The 23975-nt window shown below is 56.1% G+C and overlaps 1 protein-coding gene across 4 annotated transcripts; it reads left to right on the top strand.

Annotated features, from left to right (window-relative positions):
* Positions 1-1455: 1455 nt before the first annotated feature.
* CCDC102A (coiled-coil domain containing 102A) lies at positions 1456-23732 on the top strand. 4 transcript variants are annotated; one of them, XM_042231694.1, is made up of 9 exons: positions 1456-1619; positions 9494-10257; positions 12846-13069; positions 14775-14883; positions 17233-17349; positions 17652-17861; positions 19453-19623; positions 20611-20714; positions 23108-23732. In XM_042231694.1, exons 2-9 carry the CDS (start codon positions 9655-9657, stop codon positions 23235-23237), a joined length of 1668 nt encoding a protein of 555 aa, XP_042087628.1. In that variant the 5' UTR covers positions 1456-1619; positions 9494-9654; the 3' UTR covers positions 23238-23732. The 4 variants fall into 4 exon arrangements, with proteins under 4 accessions (XP_042087628.1, XP_027833674.1, XP_042087629.1 ...); XM_027977873.2 differs by lacking the exon at positions 1456-1619 and adding an exon at positions 2058-2118; XM_042231695.2 differs by lacking the exon at positions 1456-1619 and adding an exon at positions 2058-5316.
* Positions 23733-23975: the final 243 nt, after the last annotated feature.

Genomic DNA, 23975 nt, shown 5'->3' with positions numbered 1-23975 from the left:
ACAGTAAGCAAAAGTCAGCCACTACAATATTCACAGGTCAGTTCCCTCTCAAACCCCACCTAGTGCCAGCAAAATCTGTCCCGAGTTGATTGTCAGATGCTATCAACATTCAACCATGCCAAGACAAAGTACATGGTTACGAGTGAAACTACAAATCCTGCAAAAAAGCGTGGGATTTCATGAAGTGGGTGTTAAGTGATGCTGTGGAAAAGGAGCAGCCACTGACCACAGAGGAAGAGAGCTTCTGTAAAAGAACGGACCAAGAACTTGCAGAGAGAACTGTTTGACTGTCACAGGATTGAGTGAACCCAGGTGTGAAACTCTCAAATATGTTTGCAAAAATGATCCTCTTGCTGCAAAGAGCCAATTCTTCATTGATGCTACTGCATGCATGATAGTAACCATAATCTAAATACAGGTTCTTTACCATCTTTACCATCTGAGCCACCAGGGAAGCCCCCAAATACAGGCATACCTCGGAGATATTTCCAGTTCAGTTCGAAGCCACCACAGTAAATCAAAGCTCACAATGTATTGAGTTACATGAATTTTTTTGGTTTCCCAGTGCAGGTAAAGGTTATGTTTACACTATATTAGTATAGTAAGTGTGCCAACAGCATATGTCTTTTAAGAAGTACATAAACCTTAATTTAAAAATCTTTATTGCTAAAAAGGGCCTTCCCAGGTAGTGCTAGAGGTAAAGAACCTGCCTGTCAGTGCAGGAGACAGAAGAGATGGGGTTTGATCCCTGGGTGGGGAAGATCCCCTGGAAGAGGGCATGGCAACCCACTTCAGTATCCTTGCCTGGAGAATCCCATGGACAGAGGAGTCTGGCAGGCTACAGTCCATTGGGTTCCAAAGAGTGACTGAAGTGACTTAACACGCATGCACATTGCTAAAATAATGTTATCACTTGCACCTTCAGCAACTGGTAATCTTTTTGCCAGTGAAATATTTTTAGGGTTATCAGAATGTGACACTGAGACACAAAGTGAGCAAATGCTGTCGGTGCCAACAGACTCGCTTTCCACATGAGAGCTGTACAAACCTTCAATTTGTACAAAACAAAAACAGAAACACAGCATCTTTCGAAGGGCAATAAACAGACATATGCCTCTATTGTTAATTATCAATTCAAACTAATTTATCTTCTTTATTTTTAGTTTCTTCCACGTAAAGACTCAATACAGCAAGGTTCCCTCCACCACAACTCTGAACTTCTGGTCCTCCTTTAACACGAATTCACCTCATCGGCCTTCCAGGGGACAGGATGTGGTAAGAAGGACTGTACGGCGACCGCTTCCCCCTCTCTCGAAGTAACCACAGACACTCACTCTCAAGGGAGGAAGCCCCAAAGTGACAGGGCGCACGCAAGTACCCCTCAAGGTAACTGCGTGGGACCGCCCCACCCCTCCCCTAGCCAGTCGAGGCCGGCTCTGCGCAGGAAGCACCCTGGCACATCTGAGAAAACCTCCACCCGGCTCCACCACGCTTCTCAACATGCGCGAGGATACTGTGGTCCATCCTTCTGCTGCACAAAGGGGAAACTGAGGCCCGATGGGGTGCAGGGACTTGCTGCTCCGCATCCACTCGGTGGCAGAGCTAGCACTGGGAAGAATGTAGGTAACAAAAGTATATAAGCTTGGTATACAAGCTGCACGTGCAGAGCCCGGGACAGACGGTGCCCACTTCGGCTGCTGGGCGCCTAGTACGTCATTGCCGCTCAGGGAAACATGAGGCAGGAAAGCCGACCCCACGGGGCCCCCAGACCCGGCCTTCCTTCCCCCTTCTCTAGGCCCAACGCCGCGGTGGGGCCTCCGTCGGGGTCCGGCCCGTTCGGTGGCGATCCCACCAACTCAGCCCGCGCCCCTCTCCCCAAAGTTAGGCACGGGTCCCCCACCCAACCAACTCTTCGGGCCAGGGTCAGAGTGGGGCCGCATCCCGCCCGGGCCCCGCCGCCCCCGCCCCGCCGATTCCTCTCTCCCCTCCCCCCGGGAGGGAGGAGGAGACTCCGCGGCCCTCCCTCGGCCCTCCCGGCGGCGGCCGCAGCAAGCCCCGTGCCCGCTCCGCCCAGCCGCGGCGGATCGGACGTCCGGAGCCCGCTGGTCGCCGGCCGAGGTGAGCGGGGGCGGTAGTGCAGGGGGCCGAAAGCCACGGCGTCCCGGGGAACTCCCTCCAGGCCAGGAACCTTCAGCGGGAGGGAAGGGGTTAAGTTGCGGGGCGTGCTGGAAGAGGAGCAGCGGGAGCTCCCGCGTCCGCAGCAACCCCCAAACTCCGAGCAGAACTTCCTAGCCCCCTCCGCAGGCTCCCCTACCTCCGGAGCCCCAGCCTCAGGAGTGGAAGGGGCTTCAGGAGTTGGGGGAGGGGGGAGAGCAGGGCCGCCCTTGAAAAGCAGCGGGCTGGGGCCAGACCCCAGGGGGGCGGCGGCGGCGGCGGGTGGGGGCGGAATTTGGACCTCTCCCGGGGGACCCAACGTGGTCACCATGGCGAATGCGGGACGGACGGGCGGCGCGGGCCAATCGGAGCACGGCGCCCCTGGTGGCTGCCAATGGGGGGCCGCGCGGCGGGGTGGGCGGGACCGCGTCTTGCTGGGCCGGGAGACCCTCCTCCCTCATCCCGCCGCGGCTGTGCTGGGGAGGGGGAGAGGAAGTGAGGATTTAGGCGACTAGTGGTCATGGGAGGGCAGAAAGGGAATTTCTGGAAGGAGTTGGGACAGGTGGAGCGACGGCTTAGTGTCAGGAGAAGGGAGTGGGCCTCCGTTGTCCCACTATTAACGATTGTGAGAACTGGTGATGTCCTGCAAGCCTCCTTCCCCACCGTGGCTTCAGTTTCTCTGTCTTAAGTGTGGGTTATGTAGGGCTGTTGGGGAGGTAGGATAACTTCGTGTCGGCACAGATTCTGCCCACTGGTTGGACAAAGCTTTTAGGTATCTTGTTAGTGCCTCTCTCCATCTTACAAGTAAGAAAACAGCATCAGTGAGGGCGTGGCCTTGCAGGTATCAAACAGCGTCACAGAGGTACAGATGGGGCTCCTGAGAAGTCCACTGTACTAGAGTGTATAGTTCAAGGAGTTGCTCAGAGCCCCGGGGCTGGGGTCCACCCCATGAAAACCTCCCATCCTCTCCCAGCTTTGCTTGGCCTGATGACTGAGGACCCCATGGTGTAGGTGGTCCCAGGGGCACCTTGCCCCTCAGGTAATCAGGATCCAGAAGGGGAGGCATCCAATCCTAGCAATCCAGCGCCCCCCCCCCTCACCCCCCGCCAAAACACACCCAATTTTGCTGCTGGTCCTTGATGGGGACCAATAGCTGTACCTCTGGATCTCAGGTGGCCCATTTGTAAAAAAACGAGTTATGGTTAGTGGTCCAGGATATCTTTGGCTTCTCTGAGATGGAGGTACCTGGGAACGGATTAGGGGTGCCTACCCCCCAGGGCTCAGGTTCAGCCTACAGGCTCAGCTTGCCTCCCTCTCCTCTCCTGGAGGTCCAGTGACGGGAACACGGGTGACAGGTCAGAGGGACAAGTGCCCAGTTTGTGGGCAGACCAGCCTTGGGCCCTGCACTTATCCAATCAGGCTGTCCTCTGTGGTTTCCTGCTGGGCTCTGCTCCCTGCCCACAGCCAGGCCTGTGGCCACAGGCCAGCCCCACAGCCCCACCTGAAAGGTTCTGGGAGGTTATAGAGGGTTTCTGAGCTGGAGGGAGGAGTTGGGCCATCCCATCCCATCCCACACCCACCCCAGCCCCCTAAGCTGGGCCCCATCTAGGCCTCAGCACTGCTTACTCTTTTCACTAGATATGAGCCATCAAAACACAGTAAGGACAAAATAAACTTGTCCCCCTGCGAGTCAGACCCCCTCAGGTAAGAGGCCTGATCCTTGACCTGGCCATGAGATGACCTCTGACTTTGACCTTGGCCACAGGCTCTGACACCCCTGTCTCAGAGCCTGACCCTAAAGTGACTCCTGATCCTTAGAATGGTGCAACCCTCCCTGATTACGGGGAACCCCTAGCTGTCCATCTTCCACCCATCAGCCTGGGAAGCATTAATGCAGCATCTGTTGTATGGTGGGCCCTGTGCTGACAGCCAGTGAGTCCAGGATGCCCTTGTGGTTTCTCAGTGTGGCCACTGCTGAAGAACAGGAGGTGCCATTTTGGGAGCACTAACATACTCTGTGTATGAGGTTGGGGAAGGCTACCCAGGGGATCGTTACCCAGGGGTAGGTCCTAAAGGATGTGTAGGAGGTACTGCTAGAGAAAGGAGAAAGAACATTCCAAACAGGTCCACTAGAAGCAAGAGCCACCAGTCACTTTGCCTAGACAAGGCTGATGAAGGCCTTGCCTGAGGCAAATATCCAATCAAAACATTCTCCTGTCCTGGCCAGCAGCTGCCTGGAGGAGTGAGGATGACTGTGGGGCTGGGGTTCAGGAGCCCTTGAGTCCCATGCGGACCTGTGCATGCTTGCTAAGTCACTTCAGTGGTGTTCTACTCTTTGCAACGCTATGGGCCATACAAAGCCCACCGTGCTCCTCTGTCCATGGGATTCTCCAGGCATGAATACTGGAGTGGGTTGCCATTCCCTCCTCCAGGGGATCTTCCCAACCCAGAGATCAAACCCACATCTTTTACATCTCCTGCACTGGCAGGTGGGTTCTTTACCACTAGTGCCACATGGGAAGCCTTCCCAGGTGGCTCTGCTACCCAGTTAAGGGGATGTGAAGCCATGGTTCTGCTTTCTGCTCTCCACCCCACCAGCCAACTTTGAGCACCTCCTGTGTGCAGGGCCTGCGCTAGTGGCTCCGGGTGGCACAGGTGTCCTGCCTGGGTTGGGGGAGGACTGAACTGCAAGAGGAGAGAGGGCAGCTGGCCAGGTCTGGTTCTGGAAGGCTGTGGGGATATACTCCCCTGGCAGAGTGGGGCTGGGGAGACCAAGGCATTTCCGGGAGGTGGTGGAACTGAGCCTGAAGGATGGGTGGGGTTTCAGAGTCTGAGCTGGGCATCCTGAGTAGGGGATCAGGCTGAGCAGAGATCTTGAGGGTTTGAGCAGGAATAGACCCGTCTGGCTGGTGCTGGGGGTGGGGGGTGGGCACAGGAGAGGGGAGGGTGAGTGGGAAGGACTTTCTGGGCCTGTGGAGGCTGGTACCTCCTCCACCTGCTCCATGGGGAGTGGTGACACACTGCAGGAATCAGGAGGCCACCCCACACACATACGCACACCCCAGGGAAGACACTGAGCCTGGCGAGGAAGGGCAGGCGGGGTAGGCAGTGGGAGGCAGTCTCTACAACTGCCAGCTGAACCTCCATGCTGCATCTCTCTTGGTGAGTGTGTATGTTACCAGGGCTTGGTGTGTGTGCGTCTGCCCCTAAGGCTGTGTTATGTCAGTGGGGTGGGGGTAGAGGTGAGGGGAAGCATTGCTAGGCTGCCTTTGAGTGTGAGGCAGGGTTCCTGGTGTGTCCAGGGGTGGGCTTCTCCAGAAAACCAACCTTGGGACCCCCCACCCCCATCCATTTACACATGTGTGCACACACACCCTTCAGGGGACCTGGGCCTGCAGGAAGAAAGGCAGGAGGCCTGTCCAGAGCCTCTCTGACCCCCCTCCTCCCCCAGTCCCCCCCACCCCTCCCTTAAGCGTGGGTGCCTGGAAGCCATTAGGGGCCTGGGTGGCGCCCGCCCTGGCCCTGCACGACAGGCTTGGGATTCCTGGAAGGAGCGGGCCACCCCTCCCCAAGCCCCATTCACGCCTGGCAGCTCCCAGAGGCGGAGAGGATGTGGCAGCAGTCCCCTCCCTGCCGCCCTCTGGGTTTAGGGGCTGCAGGAAGGGCCCAGGAGACAGGGGCCTGGCCCCAGGGACCCCCGCCTCACCACCCCCCATTCCCAGCACAGCTCTGGCCTCTAGCGAGGCCACCGGACTGGCACTCAGATTTCCTGCCTCCTTCCCCTCCCCCGCAGGCTCTCACATTGTTTTTCTTTTCCAAGAGCTTCTCCATGTGGAGCTGGGCCAGGAAACTGGGGCGAAGAGGACTGCGAGTGTCTGTGTATGCGTTCGTGTGTTTGTGTATATGCGTGTGTGCATTTGCCTGTCTCAGGGATGAGTATGTATTTTTGCGTGTCTCTGTGTGTATCCGTGTGGGCATATGTATGTCTTCAGGTGTGTCTGTGACTCTGTATCTACAAGGAAGCATCTCTCTGAACATATACATAGTTGTTGTGTGTGCCTATGGGGCCACCTCCCTGTATGTGTGTGCCTGCCCATGACTTTATATTTACGTGTATGGGATTGCTTATGTGTCTGAGTGTGCACATTTCTGTGAATGCACGTGGGATCTAGGCCAGTCACCTCATTGCACAGGTGCAAAGATAGTCACAGTGGGTACTCAGCCTTCCAGGGATCCCTTGGGGAGTTGGGTGTACAGGGAACTGAAACCTAAGCCCAGAGGGCTGTGTCTGGGGGTGTAACCTAGTCTGTGCAGGTGTTGGGGTGGAGATAGACATGTTTGTACATATGGAACTATGGGTGGTGACACAGCATCACCAGTTACTCAAAATATCCCACGCTTGGATGGTTAAAATGCAAATCCCTACTGAACATGATTCTCTGAGGAGTGAGGTCCAGGAACTGCATTTTAAGCTAATGTCCAGGTGAATCTGAAGGACTTCTTGCTCTAGAAGCCCTGGCCTCCCTTACCCCTCTACCAGGGGGGAAACTGAGGCCCCATATGGGGCAGTGGTTTACATGAGATTGATGACAGAGCAGAGACTAGAGCTGCTGCCTGGTGAAGGAAGACAGACGATAAACTAAGGGCAAGCGCACTGGAGAAATATATTGGAATGGCCAAAAGTTTTGTTCTGGTTTTTCCATAACATCTTAGGGGAAAAAACTGAAGTAAACTTTTTGGCCAGGCCAATAGTAGGATCACTGAACCATGCTAAGGAACTGTGACTGCAATAGTCATTAATTTAAATGAACACTGGTCCACAGTGGTGGAAAACCTGTGATGCCTGGTTATACGGGTGAAGGCAAGAGCAGGCAGAGCAGTGAAAGCAACCAGAGACGGCTCTGCCTGGAGAGACAAGAACGAGTGCGGTAGCTGGAAACCTGAGGGCGTTTGGGTGGGTGTAGCAAGGAGAGAAGAGACAGGGTGGGCAGTGGGGACAGTGAACAAGCGGGGGAATCGATGCGTTTTTGGTGTTGGAGCCTTTGAGAGAGAGTTTGGAATTGACTGTAGGGAGGGGAGGGGTCACAGCTACTGGTAATGACAAAGGTGGTGGCCACTGGCACGATCCGGTTTGTGTTTTTAAAACCTCACTCTGGCTGCTGCTCTTGAGGATGGATTTGAAGGAGGCAAAAGGGGACAGGGGGATGGGACAGGGAGAGTGGTGGCTGCCGTCTCCCCAGTGGGAAGTGATGGTGGCCTTGACAGGTTGAGGAGGAAGGTAGGTGGATCCCTGTGGTGTGTGGCAGACAGACTGGCAGGACTTGGAGGTGGAGAGAAAGCCAATTCCAGGATATTCCCCACAAGGTGAAGAAGTAAAGAAGCACCCTTCTCCCAGAGAGGGCATCCAGAAGGAGGCTCCAGTTGGGGGGGAATGGAGACAGGGAGTCCCATTCAACCAAGCTGAGTCTGAGTTGTCTGAGGGACATGTGAGTGGTTCTGGAGAGCAGCCCAGGCTGGGAGAGAGACTGGGGGTTACTGCGGACGTGGAGAGATGGCTTAGGCAGGGGCAGCCAGAAAGAAGGAGGCCGGGACTGGGGTGATGCCAGCACTGCAGGGATGAGCCCAGGTTGCCAACTAGGGAGGCTAATGGGGGACTGCTGGAGAATAGGAGGAAAACCCAGAGAACATCCTGGGAAGGATGAGGTGCAAGAAAGGAGGGCTGGAAGGTGCCCAGAGCTAGAGAGGGCATACCTGCAAGAGTTGAGACATGCCCAGAGGGTAGGGCAGGGGGGCTGGAGGCCAGGCTGGTAAGGCTTGATGAGAGAGGGTGAAGGAGGTGCACGGAGGGGGAGACAGCAAGTGTGGCCCACTCTGGATGGGCCTGGAAAGGGAGGAGACAGAGAAGGGAGGTGAAAGTGCCAGGAGAGACTTCAGCAGGGAGCAGGCTCCTTGGAGGGGGATCATTGGTTGGGGTGGGAGAAGCTGGATGGGGGGGCCTTTGACCCAAGGAGGGGAGAGCCCCCCATCCTCTTCAGGGCAGAGAGGAGGGAGCTGTGGGGCTAAAGGCAGGACAAGGAGGGAGTGCCAGCCTGACAGCTCCTCTTTTTACCATAAACTGTGACATTAGATGTGCTGCCAAGTGGGGGGCTTAGAGGCTGGAAAAGACTGATGAAGGGACACAGCCAGACAGTACTGGGACACTTTTCCAGGATGCTGAGAGTCCCACCAGCAGTACCCTGATGGGTCACCTGGAAAAAGAAGGAATAACGATCAGGGCAGGTCTTAGGGGCTGCAGTGAGGCTCTGAGGGTTAGGCCCAGCTGAATGGGGAAGGAAGTATGAGATAGCCCAAGGAGCTGTCGGTGGTCAGCATGAAGCCACTCTGAGGGAGAGTGTGGCAGGCTGGGGACAGAGCGGGGCATGTGTCTCACTTATTTTAAAAAAGATGTGGCCAATGAACAGCAGAGCTCAGTAGTCGGCATGGGGGGACACCTCACCACACTGCATAGCTCCACCATCTAAACCCCAGCTTACTTCCATCATACCACCAGTGCGTGCATGTATTCACCAGACCCACGCCAGTGTTTGGACTTCTGGATGGTGTATCTGGATCAACTCCAGGGCTTACTTTTGCTGAGTCTCCCTTCTTCAGTAAATGTCTATAGCTGCCCTCGAGTCTGTTGAGAGGATAGCTCACATAGGCATGGCCTGTAGTTGGCCCTCCATAAATGTCATTATTATTGTCATCATGTGCTGGGACAAAGACCAAGAGCCAGCCATCCCCTGCCCTCAGCAAACTCACAGCCTGGGGTGAAGATGGGCTGCTCACAGAGACACAGAAAAATAGTACAGTGAGGCTGGCTGGTGGAGACTTGGGCAGGGGCTGACCACCTGGCCTGAAGGGTCCCGGAAAACCTCTTGGAGAAGACACTATTTCACCTAAGTTTTAAGGATGGGAAGAGTCAGCCCAGCACAGGAAGAGGCTGGGAGGGGACTCCTGGCAGCAGGGCATTCCAGGTGGAGAGCAGTATAAGCTATTCAATGCGAGAGATGGGACCTGAAGGTCAGGGACAGCAGATTAAGGTTTCAGATCAGCGGTGGCTGCTCCAGGGTGAAGGGACTCAAGGGGGTTATCTGGAGGCCAGTGAGGAAGCAGCTGCAGGCCCTGGCTCACCATTCCAGCCTCCCTGGGGCTCCTGGAGGCGACCAGTTGCACTCCTTCCACCTTTGCCATGCTGTTCCTTCTACCGGTGATGCCGTTCCCTTTGCTTCCCGTGGCTGAGCTTAAGGATATGGGCAGTTGGTGGCGACCTCCAAATAATGGTTGTGTTCTCCCACAGGTCGGAGGGAGCGTCCCCCTCCCCGTAGCCCGGGGAGCACCCAGTAGCAGTGGCCATCATGCACAGTGATATCGCGTCTGCCACGTGTCCCCCACGCCGCCTCTGAGTCCGGGACTTCCAGCCCAGCACCCACGAGCCTGCCCGCCCCCCGCGGCCACGCCATGAGCCACGGGCCAAGCCCCCGGCTGGCCGAGTCCCCGCAGCTGTCCAAGGGCAGCCTCCTGACCATCCTGGGCAGCCCGTCGCCCGAGCGCATGGGGCCAGCCGACTCGCTTCCACCCACTCCTCCCAGCGGCACGCCCTCGCCAGGGCCACCGCCTGCGCTGCCCATGCCGCCGGCGCCCGCGCTGCTGGCCGACGGGGACTGGGAGAGCCGCGAGGAGCTGCGGCTGCGGGAGCTGGAGGAGGCGCGCGCGCGGGCGGCGCAGATGGAGAAGACCATGCGCTGGTGGTCGGACTGCACCGCCAACTGGCGCGAGAAGTGGAGCAAGGTGCGCGCCGAGCGCAACCGGGCGCGCGAGGAGGTGCGCCAGCTGCGCCAGCGCCTCGACGCGCTCACCAAGGAGCTGGCGGGCGCTCGGCGTGAGCGCCAAGAAGCGCAGGGCGAGTGCGAGGCGCGGGGTCGCGAGCTGGCGCGGCTGCGGGGCGCCCGGGGGACCGCGGACAGGACTCCCGATGGGCCCGAGACGGAGCCAGAAAGGGAACAGGAGCCGGTGCCGGTGCGGGACGTCGGATCCGGTTGCGAGAGACCGCAGGGCAGCCAGGTGCGCGGCGAGGGGCGGGGCTTCCGGGCGGGGCCTTCGCGCTGGGATCCGGAAGTGGGAGGGGCTGATTGACCCGGGCGGGAGCGGTAGCTGTAGGGCTCAGAAAGGGAAGTAAGGGCCCCTGGCACGTGGGTAGGTATCACACCTTCTGGGATTCAGGCTCTGCCCTGCAGGGCCCCAGGTTACCTTCCTCCCACAGACCCCAAGGGCAGAGTGTCCCTGATTATGGTGGTCCCGCCGCTCCCATACCTGCCGCTGCTGCTAAGTCACTTCAGTCGTGTCCGACTCTGTGCGACCCCATAGACGGGCAGTCCACCAGGCTCCCCCGTCCCTGGGATTCTCCAGGCAAGAACACTGGAGTGGGTTGCCATTTCCTAATCCAATGCATGAAAGTGAAAAGTGAAAGGGAAGTCACTCAGTCTTGTCCGACTTCTAGCGACCCCATGAACTGCAGCCTACCAGGCTCCTCCATCCATGGGATTTCCCAGGCAAGAGTACTGGAGTGGGGTGCCGTTGCCTTCTCCGTCCCATACCTGAGTAATCAACAAAACCAACAAATCATCCTCTCTGAGCAGGAGTAGGTTGTAAGAACTTACCTCCAAGGCATCCATTAGTCCCAGAGCTGAATCCGTTCATTTAGTCAGTTTAGAGAAAGGAGTAAACATTTTAACAGGTGTCTATCAAAGCTGAGGGAGGGGCGGGTGTCAGGGCAATGGAAGCACAGAAGGAGGTCCCTGAGCCAGGCTCTGAGGAGGGAGCTTCACTGCAGCTTTTCTAGAAGCCGTCCTATTTGAGCTGAGATAGGAGAAATTGATGGTGAAAAGTGCAGGAATGCATTACAGGTGATGGAAATTCTGTGCAAATAGCGAGAGGCTGGGAGTGCTTGGTAAATCTGGGCAAAGCCTCCGTCGTTCCATGGGCACCCTTACAAAATGCTAGACTCTGCATACACACTACCTAGTTAATTCTCAGGGCAACCCAGGAAATACTGGCTTTACAAATGAAAACACTGAGGCGCTGAGAGGTTAATTACCAGTGGCTCCCAGCTGGTGACTGGAGTCGCTGGGAGTTGACCCCAGATGAGCTTCTCAGCCCATGGTGATAATAATTAGGCTATCTGGAACATTAATCATATGTGAGGAGGGCAGCCTCCCCTGAACAAGCAAGACTCACCTGAAGGCCGTCTAAGGACCGAATCCAGGCTCAGGTTGCTCCCAGCTCCATCCCCAGTCACGCCAGCTCCTAAGATTCTTCAATGCCCCCTCCCCTCTCCTACCTGTGGGCTAGAGTGGGCACTGCTGCCTCCTGGTGGCTGAAGCCCTCTTCCCCAGGGCCTGACTGGTGCTTGCAGGTGACATTTCTTGCTCTTCTTTGGGGCAGAGGATGAGCCTCTGTATATCAGCCAGCCTCAGACACTTCCTGTCCTCTCCGTGTTCGGTTATGGAGGTGGCAGGTACCGCAGCAGGAGCTCGAAGGATGCAGCCTGAGTTTGTTCTCCAGCCCAGCCATGTCTGTGCTCTGTGACCCTCCAGCAATCCCCTTCTTCCCTCCCTGGTTCCTCAGTTGGGAGTTGGAGCTTTGGACCAGATGGCCTCAGAGGCCCCCACCCAGACAGTCTGAGATATAAGAGGAATAAAATTTCACCCCTCAGGCCCACTGTCCTAGTCTGGATAGGGAAACTGAAGGTCAGTCGAGGAAGGGACCAGCCCAAACTCATCTGGAATGACTGTGGGAGAAGCCAGGCTGGGACAGAGGCCATGGGCATCTTGGGTCTGTGGTCAGAGGCAGGCTAGGGGGCAGACAAGGGCAGCAGGGAAGAGGAGGCTGGCAGGGAGGAAGAGGGCTCAGGGCTGAGTTAACCGACCCTCACCGCTTTCTGTCTGGGAGCTGGTTCTGCGCCAGAGGCCGCCTTCCTGTGTATCTTTCACTGTTGTGGCATAGTCGCTCAGTGGTGTCTGACTCTTTCGTGACCCCATGGCCTGTAGCCCGCCAGGCTCCTTGTCCATGGGATTTCCTAGGCAAGAATACTGGAGTTGGTTGCCATTGCCTTTTCCAGGGCATCTTCCCAGTCCAGGGATTGAACCTGAGTCTCCTGCACTGGCAGGCAAATTCTTTACCACTGAGCCACCAGGGAAGTCCATGCATCTTTTACCACGTCACTTATCATGTTTCAGGTGATCCCACTGAAAAGTGGGATCTTTGAGCAGGAATCCCTTTTGAGGGAATCTAGTCCTTATTCCTTGTAGGAATCCCTGCTTCTGCATTCATCAGTGTCCCACCAAATATTTGCATACTTCCAGCAGCAGAGAGCTTACCACCTCTTCTGGGGGATCTTCCAGGATTCAGGGAATCTGAGTGGCTGACTCTGTGCAGTTCTAAGCAGCGAAGGGGGAGGGTGTGGCCCTCCCTCTCCAGGGGTGGAGAGGCAGGCAGCAGAAGAGGAAACGGGGGTCCAGAGGACTGTGTGACTTGCCCACAGTTACCCACCAAGCTGATGCCAGACCCTGGACCTGGGAGAGGCTATGATGAAGGCCAAGAGGGTGAGGGCTCAGCGATCATTAGTCCAACCTCTGCCTGGGTCCCCGCAGGAGCTGGAGCTGGTGGAGAGCCTGCTGAAGAGCAGACCAGAGGAGCCTGAGGGCTGCTGGGAGGTGCGCAGTGCAGGGGCTGGGGCCCCACGGGGCAGCTCAGGCCGCCAGGAGCGCAGCCGCCTGCCCTGGGAGGACACCACCGTCGAGGAAGATGCCTCCAAGCTGACCGCCCTGCGGCTACGGCTGGATGAGTCCCAGAAGGTGCTGCTCAAGGAACGAGAGTGAGTCCCGGGAGGCAGGCAGGGGCTAGGGGGTGGGCCAGGCCATACCAGGGCCTCCTCGGAATCACAGAATCAAAGTCCGTGTCACAGAAGTTGAGACTCAATGAAAGGGAATGGGACTTCCCCTTTGAGTCCCATTGATTCTCGGGACTTGAGAACAGTGGTACTGTACCCAAGGACCCAACATGAGGGCTTTTTAAAATTAATGCAATTAATATGTGTCAGGGATCTGGGTCAGGCACTGTGCTCGGTGAGGATACAGTTATCCATGAGACCAGCAATCCCTGCCTTCGTGCAGGGAGAGTGCCATGGGCAAAAAATCTTAGCAGGGAAGGAGGGATACAGGGACTGAGGGTGGAAGCTGGGAGTTTGGTTTTGGACATGTTGAGCTTGATTCAGCAGGAAGGCATTTGGGGACGTGAATGAGTCTATAGAGTTCACAAGACAGGTCTGGGCTGGAAGTAGAAATTCAGGAGTCATCAGCGAATAGATGATGCTGAAAACCATGAGCTGGGGTGAGAGTGGATAGGGCAGAGGTCAAAGGATGGGGCCCTGGAGCCCACCAGCTATAGAATCAGAGGAAGAAGGAGGCAGCAAAGGATACAGGAGAAGGGAGCCAGTGAGGGGGAAGAGGAAGCAGGAGGAGCCATTTCGTGGATGAGGGAGCAGTCAGCTGGTCAAGTCGGAAGACTGAGCTCTGACCAGTGGGTTTAGGACTCGGAGGTCACCAGTGACCTTGATTGGTCATTTTTGCCTGATCATGGAGAATATTTAGTAACACCCCCTTTTCCATCTGGAAATTAAACACAAAGATGGCATAAGATAACTACACACAGAAATCTTTTAAAAATCAACGCAGTGCCCTTGTGAAGGTAGAAGCAGAGATCACGGCCATGCTCCTGCAAGCCAAGGAGCGCCAGATATTGCCACCAGAAGCCAGGGAAGAGGTATAGAACAGATGCCCTCTCACAGCCCTCCCGTGGAACCAACACCTCGGTCTTGGACTTGGAGCCTCCAGAACTGAGACGCTGCATTTCTGTTTAAGCACAGTGAACAAAAATCAACCTGTTGTACTAACTGAAATGTAAAGTAATGCTAAACTCTCAGAATGGGAGGCCAGCGTGGTGTGGGGGTTGGTCATGAAACACTGCATGTGGCCAAATAGCCACGGCGCCTCCTGCACACTCAGGGCAGAGTGAAGGGTGAGGGGGCGTGAGAGCAGTTTATGGGGCTCCCACCCAGTGATGGTGACAAGAAGGGACTCCTCCTTCAGAGAGTCCCAGAAAGTGCTTTCCAGCTTTTCTGACTGCAGAGCTGTGTGTTCACACCAGTCAGCATAAAACAGATAGAGGGGAGTGGGGATATTATTTGATGGATGAGCCCAGGGCCCGGTGCCCTGGAGAACCAGACACTCTCCACAGCAGGGGCTGGACTCCCGCAGTTGTGTGGAGGGTGCAGCTCCAGGAGATTGCACAACCAGGTTTCCTGCCACAGAGTGGGGTGCCAAGGCCTGGGGTATGCAGCAAACCACCGGAAGCCAGGGGAGAGGGGTGCCAAGGCCTGGGGTATGCAGCAAACCACCGGGAGCCAGGGGAGCGGCATAGAACAGATTACCTCTCACGACACCTTGGCCTTGGACTTAGAAGGGACTGGAGGACTCAGCAGAGGGCCCCAGTGGGCTCACCCCCACGTCTCCCCTCCCCAGGGATAAAATGGCACTGAGCAGGAACATCGAGAAGCTGGAGGGAGAGCTCAGCCAGTGGAAGATCAAGTACGAGGAACTGAGCAAGACCAAGCAGGAGATGCTCAAGCAAGTGAGTCTCGGAGACCAGGGTGGGCTTCCTGGAGAAAGCAGTACTGTTGTCATTGAATTTCAGCAGTGGGAATGGGAGAAAGAGGGGAATTCAATCATTCACTGTCAAGCACCAGCCCTATGCCATGTGGTGATCTGTGAACTGGGGCAGGAGGTGGACGAGGGGTTGTGGGGAGAACACCAACAGTAACCAGGTAGATAAATTCAGAAACTGTGAAATTCAAAACACAATCAGAGAGATGAGGTGGTGGGTCATAGAAAGATCTCTCTAAGAGGGTTACATTCAAGGCAAGACCTAAAGTGATTAGAAGAAGCCACCGTTGAGAAGAGATGGAGGCAGAGTTCCTGGCAGAGGGCACAGCAAATGCAAAGGTCCTGAGGCCAGGACAAGCCTAGTGGGTTCAAGAAATAGAGGCCAGTGTGGCTGGAGGGTAGTTAGTGAGAGATGAGATTGCAAGGGGATCCCACCAGCCTTGTAGACCAAGACAAAGGGAAGGAGTCTGGATGTTCACTGGGCACATAGTGGGTACGAGATCTTGCTAGAGCCTCACAGCAGTCAAGGAAACACACTTGGTGTCCCCATCTTACAGATGAGGAAACTGAGACTCTAGGTGGCAGAGAAGAAATTCCACCCCTGCAGTTTGGGAACTCCTGCATGCTGGGGTCCGGAGAAGGCAGTGGCACCCCACTCCAGTACTCTTGCCTGGAAAATCCCATGGATGGAGGAGCCTGGTGGGCTATACAGTCCATGGGGTCACTGAGTCGGACGCGACTGAGTTATTTCACTTTCACTTTTCACTTTCATGCATTGGAGAAGGAAATGGCAACCCACTCCAGCGTTCTTGCCTGGAGAATCCCAGGGACAGAGAAGCCTGGTGGGCTGCTGTCTATGGGGTCCCACAGAGTTGGACACGACTGAAGCGACTTAGCAGCAGCAGCAGCAACAGCAGCAGCAGCAGCAGCATGCTGGGGTCAGACTGGGCTTCCCTTACTGCTTCCCTGGGCTGACCCTGATGGCCACCAGGGGGCGCAGCCACCCTGCTTTTCCCAAAGGTGGGCAGCTCACAGACCTGAGCCTGAAACTGCCCTGGAAAATTGGTCTTTAAGTAGAATCTCTTTAAGGAATCTCCTAAAAAAAAGCTTCCCAGACCCTGCCCTCACTCTCCTGAATCAGCATCTTTGGGGCTTAGGTCCAGGAATCTTTTTAATCTTTTCAAATCGTGTAATCATTTGAAGAAATGTGAGACCCAACTGTGCAATTTTACAGATGCATAACTATAAAGATTCTCATTGGTATCTGGGTTTTTCTTTTCCATCAACATTGCATATTTAAGGTTCATTCATGCCATTGCAATGAGCATTCCTCTGACAATTTTCTCTGCTCTACAACAGGGACTCTGTACTATTTCAGATCACCCCAGGCAATTCTGATGTGACCAGCCCCACACCCACAGGCAGACCTGCATTCAGATCCCCTGGGTGTGTTCAGCCAGTGTTCGCTGAGGGTGCCCAGGCCATACACGGAAACAAAGGCGGGCAGACAGACATGCTGTCTCCCAGGCGCACGTTCTTGGGGAGGTGGGGGGATGGAGAAGCACCCCTTCTAGGCAGGGAGGACAGAAGAGGCCTCCCTGAGGAGAGGGCATTTAGGCCAAGGCCTGAGAGTGAGAAAAGTCAGCCCTTCAAGATACCTCGGAAAGAGGGCAGCGAGCAGAGGGAAGCACAAGTGTGAAGCCTGCAATGGACAGGAGCTTGCGAATTGGAGGACTAGAGAGGAGGCTCAGAGAGCTCTGGGGGGGTGGGGGGGGGATGGGCGATGCGGTTGAGCGGAGATGGCTTTGTGGGACCATAGGGAAAGGTCGGTTCTTAGGGAACCTGGGGTTGGGATATGATTGGCTGTGTCTTTTTAAAATTAATCAGTATATTTTTTGGCCACACAGACTGGCTACTTACAGGATCTTAGTTCCCCAACCAGGGATGGAACGTGTGTCCCCTGCAGTGGAAGCTCAGAGTCCTAACCACTGCACCACCAGGGAATTCCCCTGGGTTTATTTTATTTATTTATTTATTTTAAGATAAAAGGGCTACTGTTGTGGAAAATGGGTTGACGAGAGAAAGTCAGGGGGCAGGAGGAGGGCACCCAAGAATGGACACTGGGAGGCTGAATGATAATCAGGGAGGTGAGAGATGTCGGGGGAGGCAGATGCGTTCAGATTCAGAGTCTGTTCTGAATACCCTGTGGCCCATTTGGGCACCACTTGAGGCTCCTTGCTGAGCCCTCTGGCACCAGCACCCACCCCTCCCTGGAGCTGGTGGTCCTCACCTAACCAGCCTGTGCTGTATCACACAGCTCAGCATACTGAAGGAGGCCCACCAGGACGAGCTGGGCCGCATGTCCGAAGACTTGGAGGATGAGCTGGGTGCGCGTTCCAGCATGGACAGGAAGATGGCGGAGCTGAGGGGCGAGGTGAGGCCACCGGCAGGGCCCAGGGTCTGGGGGCGCCCGGGGGGCCCTGCCTCCATCAGTCACTCACTCACAGGAGGACAGGAACCAGCCACAGCCCTGGGTGCTCCAGTCTGCAAGGGGTGGGCCTCTGTGGCTCACACCCTGTGCGTGTCAAATAAGCCCGGGTTAATTATAGCTGCTGCAGCTGGACTTGCTTCCTGGAGCCAAAACAACTGCTGGAGGAGGTGGTGAGGGGGAACCTCCCACTCGGCCGTGCCGGGGCCCTCCCTGTGGACCCCTCCTGCTGTCCCACCCTGTTGCAGATGGAGCGGCTGCAGGCGGAGAACGCCGCTGAGTGGGGTCGCCGGGAGCGGCTGGAGACGGAGAAACTGGGCCTGGAGCGGGAGAACAAGAAGCTGCGGGCGCAGGTTGGGGACCTGGAGGAGGCGCTGGCCCGGCGACGGCGGCAGACGGCCAGCGCGCTAGACTGCGACCTGCGGGCCAGCCAGGCTGCGCTCTTCGAGAAGAACAAGGTGGGGTAGTGAGGCGGCTGCAGCCAGGGCTGGGGCAGACCACCTCCTGGGCATCCAGCTCCAGACCGCAGGGGGCCAGAGACCCTTGAGGTAACAACTACAGACCAAGGAGGTGATTGCCTGGCGGCAGCACCTGCCATAGGCCAGGCTCAGTGATAACCACCATTATAGCTGGGTTTGTGGGGTACCACTGTAGGCCAGGCTCCAGGCTGGTGCTTTTTGCCCGTGTTATGGAGAATACTTGGCGACGTAGTGGTAAAGAATCCACCTGCCAACCAGGAGATGCAGGTTCGATCCTTGGGTCAGGAAGATCCCCTGGAAAAAGGAAAGGCAACCCACTCCTGTATTCTTGCCTAGGAAATCCCACGGACAGAGGAGCCTGGCAGGGTACAGTCCATGGGATCACAAAGAGTCAGACACAGCTGAGCAACTAAACACAACAACAGCAGTTAATCCTTTCAACAGCCCTTTCATTGGTCCAGCAAATGTTTATTGAGCTCCAGCTGCGCGTAGGCCTTGTTCTAGGTGGTGGGGACACAGCTGTGAACAGACAGGAGGGACGTGGCCTCCCCTTGTAGAGCTGATAGCTGAGGGGGATATAGACGTTGCTCACTCCGTCACACGCTTATGCTGGTCACACAGCTCCGTGGCTCTGGCAGGGAGAGAGGAAAGGGGATGCCCGGCCACCTGGCTGAGGCCCAGGTCCTGGGGAGGCTTTCCTGAGGCAGTGGCATTTAAGCCCAGGTCTCCAGGGAGAGCAGACATTGACAGTGGGCTGATTCCAGGAGATTTGGAAAATGATGTGAATGAATGTCCCATGGTGACAGGGACCTGGAGCTTTGGAGGAACAAGGGAGGCTGGTGTGGCTGGAGGGGAGCAGACAAGAGGGATGTGGTAGGTGAGGCAGGAGGCCTGAGCCACCTTTGAAAAGTGAGAGGTAGGTGCAAGCAAGTTGTGGCTCTGAGCGCTCACTGGCTGCTAAGTAGAAGATGGATGAGAAGGCAAGCGGATGGGGGCGTCTGGGCCATTTCCTGGGGGCAGCAGGAAACGATAGAGGCCAGGACCAGGCTGAGGTTGGTGGAAATGGAACAGAGAATGGATTCAAGAGGCCATTTCACAGATGTGAAGACTGAGGGCTCAGAGAGCTCCCAGAGCTCAGGTGTGGACAGCTCCTCTCCTGGCTGCTCATCTTCTTCCCAGCCACTCTGGCTTCAGATCTCTTTGCTTCCGAAACGCACTCCTCAGCTGACCCAGAGCTTTAATGCCATTTATACATCAAAGAGCCCTGACTTTGTCCCTCCCCAGAAAATGAGACTCAGCTCAAGTAGCCTACTGCACAGCTCACGTCGTCTCCAGCAGGCACCCCAGAGTTCCATGTCCAGAACGGAGCCAGCACTCCACCCACCTCCCCCTCATCACCCCCAGGCCTTCTCACCTCACTAGATGGCACCTCTAGCCTCCAGCTCCTCCCCCAACTCTACTGCTGGCATTTCAGAGAGGTTCCAGGGAGAAGGGACTCCAGTACCCCCAGAACCACTTGACCTCGTGGACTTCCCATCATGAGCCCTCCTCCATCTCCGCTCTCCTGCAGGAGCTGGCCGACCTGAAGCACATGCACGGCAAACTGAAGAAGCAGTTCCAGGAGAAGGTGGCGGAGCTGGCTCATGCCAACCGGCGGGTGGAGCAGCACGAGGCCGAGGTGAAGAAGCTGCGGCTGCGGGTGGAAGAGCTCAAGAAGGAGCTGGCCCAGGCTGAGGACGAGGTGAGCACCTGCAGGGCCCAGCGTGCAGCCTGCAGACCTCAGCTGGGCTCGGTGGGGGTGGAGCTGCAGGGCCCTCCTGTGTTGCTCCGTGCTGGGTCCCCAGTGCCTGGTACAAGCCTGACTCTCGGGAGGCACTCAGGAGAGAGTGGGTGGGTGACAGGTGGTGTGTGGGTAGGAAGATGGGAAGAGAAATGGACAGATAACGTAGATGAGTGGTTGAGTAGATTAATGAATGGATGAGTGGGTGGATGTGGAGTTGGTTAAATGGACAGAAGGATAAATCCATGGATGGATGAACAGATGGATGAGGGGCTAGATGGACAGATGGTTGGGAGAGAGGTAACAACAGATGTCTGATGGGTGGTTGGATGGATGGATGGATGAAGGGGTAGGTAGATAGATGGGTGGATGAATGGATATGTGGAAAGGTGGATGACTGAGTGGATAGTGGAAAGGTAGACAGCTGACTGTCAGTGGGTGGAGGAGTGAATGGACCGAAGGAAAGAAGGGCAGAAGGATGGGTAGATGGGAAGACGGGTTTGGAAGAGTGGAAGGACACAAGGGTAGTATGAATGGGTGGCTGAATAGATCAATGGATGGTAAGTGGGTTGGTGGATGTCTCCATAGGCAGATGGATATTTCCATGGATGAATGGTCAGATGGACCGATTCATGGGAATATACGGGTAGGTGGGTTGATGGATGGATCAGTAGCTTGGGGCGTTGGAGGATGGGTAGATTTGGAAGGGAGAGGCAACAGGATGCCTCTTCTTTTGCCACAAGAAGAGGCAAAAAAAGGATGTTCTCCTGGAGGAGCTGGGCCTCAGATGATAGCATTTGAAAGGCCTCGAAGGAGAGACAGGAATTGCTTTCGAGGAGGATCATTCTCACAGAGGAACGGCAGGAGTGGCTGGTCCTCAGCAGATGGCGGGGCAGGCTGGCCCAACCCAAGGTGACTCCTATGCTCTCGGCCCCGTTCACCCTACAGTTGGACGAGGCCCATAACCAGGCGCGGAAGCTGCAGCGGTCGCTGGATGAGCAGACGGAGCAGAGTGAGAACCTGCAAGTGCAGCTGGAACATGTGCAGTCCAGGTGGGCCCAGCGTGCCGCCCCCGGGGCGAGGACTCCCAGCCGGGATGCACAAACAGGGCAGGGGCGCTTCTAGCACAGGGAGGCCCAGGGTCGGGGTCGGGGCTCCAGCCGAATGGGCCTAGAGGGGAAGACAGGGAAGGAAGAGATCCGGATGTCCTGGGGCCAGAATCCTGTCCCCTTCAAGCAGGAAGGGCCAGGGCTCGGAAACCAGGGAAGGGAGTGCAGGAAGTAAGACCAGCTGGGAGCCTTGGAGTTGTGTCCTGCAGCCAGCGGATATAGAGAGAGCAGCCAAAGAGGTCAGGCCCAACGTGGGGCAGCAGGGAGGGCGGGTGGATCTGGGCAGTCTCTGATGAGAAGGACAAGCAGCCCGCAAGGTCCTCCGGCTGGGGTGACTCTGGACCAGCTGGGGTCTGTGGGATCTCTGCCCTGATGGTAGCCCGGACCCCTCAGCTGCAGACAGGACCCATCTGCCTCAGTGAGGGAGGACCAGGAGGTCTGGGGGCCCACCCAGCATGCTCTGCCTCCCACTCCATCCCAACACCCCGAGAGTGGCTCTCTCCCCCGGACTCCCCTTAGAGCTGGGGTATGTCAGAGAATGTCTAGTCCAAGCCCCGCCCCATTTCACAAGCTTCCACCTGAGACTGATTTCCTGTGCCAGGCCAGGCCCTTACTTCCATCCTCTTATTTCATGGAATAGACAGCGCCCAGTCTCTGCTGCTAAGATTGGGTGGTGGGAACTCTGGCTCGACACTAAGTAGCTGTGTTATTTTGGGCCACTTACTTAACCTCTTTTTTTTTTTCAGAGTTTCGTCATCTGTAACATGGGGTTGATAACAGTTTTTATTACTTCTTGATTGTGGGAATTAAATGAGCCGATCTGTGCTTATAAAAGGACCAGGCCCGTGATAAATGCCAAATAGTAGTAGAGCTTTAGTATTGGGGTCAGATATTGTGCCATGGTTGGATGGCATCACCAACTAAATGGATATGAGTTTGAGCAAACTCTGATAGAGAGTGAAGGACTGGGAAGGCTGGCGTGCTGCAGTCCATGGGGTTGCAGAGTCAGAAATGACTTAGCGACTGGTCAACAACATTGTGCTTTAAGAACCACGCTCCTAGGAGAGACAGGAAGGAAAATTTTTTTCTACCCCCAGGGGGCTGGCAAACAGGAAACTAAGGCACAAGAGGGTTAAGTCCTTTCACCACCGCACAGGTGGTGGGTGATCAGGTCAGATTGCCTCCCTGGCTATCTGCCACCGGAGCCCTTATTTACAGAGCGTGTACTGTTATATATGTGCTGAGTGTCTGTGGCTGAGAGCACAGACTGTGGAGCCAGACCTGATAGCTGTGTGACCTGGGGAGCCAAGGCTCAGTTTCCCCAGATGCTTGGGATGTTGCCTATGAAGTGTCGTCAAGGAGCCCAGTCATGAGTGCAAGTCAGGCTCAGTGTCTGGCCAGTTCTGCCCACTCCACCCCCCACCCCACCCCGTCCCCGTCTCCCCCCACCCCGCCCCCCCCACTCCAGCACATGGGCCCCTCACAAGGCCGCCTAGCCTCAGGGCCTTCCCGCAGTCTTGGCCACATTCTTTGGGAGCCATAAACTCCCAAAATGGGCAGGCAGGCTGGCTCTGCCCAGGCTCTCAAGTGCTTCCACGGGGAGGGCTGGGCTGCCCAGGACCGCTGCCTCATCTTATTTCCCAACTTTTTGTGCTTTAATGTTCCGGGGACAGCTCACTAAATCACCATGCAGTAATGGAGGCCCCCACCCGCGCCCCTCCCCGCCGTGTTAATAATTCATGCCTTCCAGTAAGATGCAGCCAGGCGGCTACTCTGCTGGGGGTGGGCGCGGGGAGCCAGGGAGGAGGGGGGATGGGCATTTCCTCCACTGGCTCTTCTTAGAGGCAAGTCTGCCTCGTAAATTTTGGCTTTAGGAATTTTAATGTGGGGAAGAACAAGAGTGGAGGGCTTTCTCACTGACATTAGGGATGTAGGGGACTCAAAACCCCCACCCCTGGACTCTCTTCCTATGGGCTTTGGAGCCTGGCTTGGGTTCAAATCCCAGCCGCTTTACCTTGAGCCGGCTGCTTCACCTCTTCAAGCCATCCCCCCCTACCCCTGTACCTACTCCAGAGCCAGCCATCCAGTTCAGAGCCCAGCCCCTGCTCGCTGCTGTCTGTGGGACTTAGTGCCTCAGTTTCCCTATCTGTAAAATGGGAGTGACAGGAGCACCTCCCTCACTTCGGGGGCTTCTGGAAGGATGAAGTGAGACGAGGTAATGTTTGTGGAAGGCTCAGTCTGGTGCCTGGCAGCGGGAAGCTCTAGGGGAGGCTTAGCTGCTGTCAGCACCAGCGGATCAGGCTTGTCTCTGACCCGCCTGTCACCCCACCCCACAGGCTCCGCCGACAGCAGCAGAATGCCCCCCTCTTTGGGAAGATCCGCAGCGCTCGCTTTGGTGCCGAGGAGGCGGGGGACGGAGCCAGTGACCTGGACGAGGACGAGGACCTGCAGATCCAGGTGGCTTAGAGCTGCCAGGGCTAGGCAGGACTGGGCGCCACCCCCCAACCCTGGGTGCCCAGGCTGACCAGCCACTCGAACTGATGCAGCTGTGTGTGCTGACTCTGGGAGCAGACCCCAGTCCCTGCCACAGACAACTTCCTTCTCTCCCACCGTGGGCGTTGGTGGTCCCACCTTAGCGACACTCCATGGAAGGGAAGCCGTGGCCTACATTTTATATATATATATTTTTATATATATATATATGTCATATATATATTAGTATATATGCCTGGGGTCCTTGGACTTATTTGGTTTTATAGACACAGGACCACTCCAAGGCCCAGTCAAGTGCCCCCACCCACCCAGAACTTTCTTGCTGGGGGAGGGGGTGTCAAAGGAGAGCTGTTAGGGGCCTCCATCCAGGCTGCCTCTCTGGACCTTGGAGGTCTGGCAGGGGCTGTGGCTGTTGATAGTACAATGTGATAACCCTATCTTTTGTAATAAATGGAGTTCATGTTCTCAGGTGGAGTCCTGTGTGTGGCAGATCAGGCACGCGTGTGGGGGACAGATAGGATCAGCTTGCCCTGCACCTAGCCTGAGCTCGGGAATATCAATATGAAGTCACTTGAGTGACTTAATGAATGAGTGAACATGAGAAAGAATGAATGAATGAACAGTGGGACTGATGAATGGTCTGGAATCCAGCTGCTGTGAGGGGAACGAGAAGAGATGGTGCATGTTTAATCTGCAGGAGACTTCAGTTCT

The sequence above is a fragment of the Ovis aries genome, chromosome 14 (genome assembly GCF_016772045.2).
Source record: "Ovis aries strain OAR_USU_Benz2616 breed Rambouillet chromosome 14, ARS-UI_Ramb_v3.0, whole genome shotgun sequence".
Lineage (NCBI taxonomy): Eukaryota > Metazoa > Chordata > Mammalia > Artiodactyla > Bovidae > Ovis > Ovis aries.
This window is presented reverse-complemented; position numbering and strand designations above follow the sequence as displayed.

What these genes read in the sequence shown, in the direction of transcription:
- CCDC102A (XM_042231694.1), top strand. Translation starts at nt 9,655, where the DNA reads ATGAGCCACGGGCCAAGCCCCCGGCTGGCCGAGTCCCCGCAGCTGTCC. An exon ending in GTGCTGCTCAAGGAACGAGA is followed by an intron (nt 13,070 to 14,774) that starts GTGAGTCCCGGG and finishes TCCCCTCCCCAG; the next exon opens with GGATAAAATGGCACTGAGCA. An exon ending in TGGCCCAGGCTGAGGACGAG is followed by an intron (nt 19,624 to 20,610) that starts GTGAGCACCTGC and finishes TTCACCCTACAG; the next exon opens with TTGGACGAGGCCCATAACCA.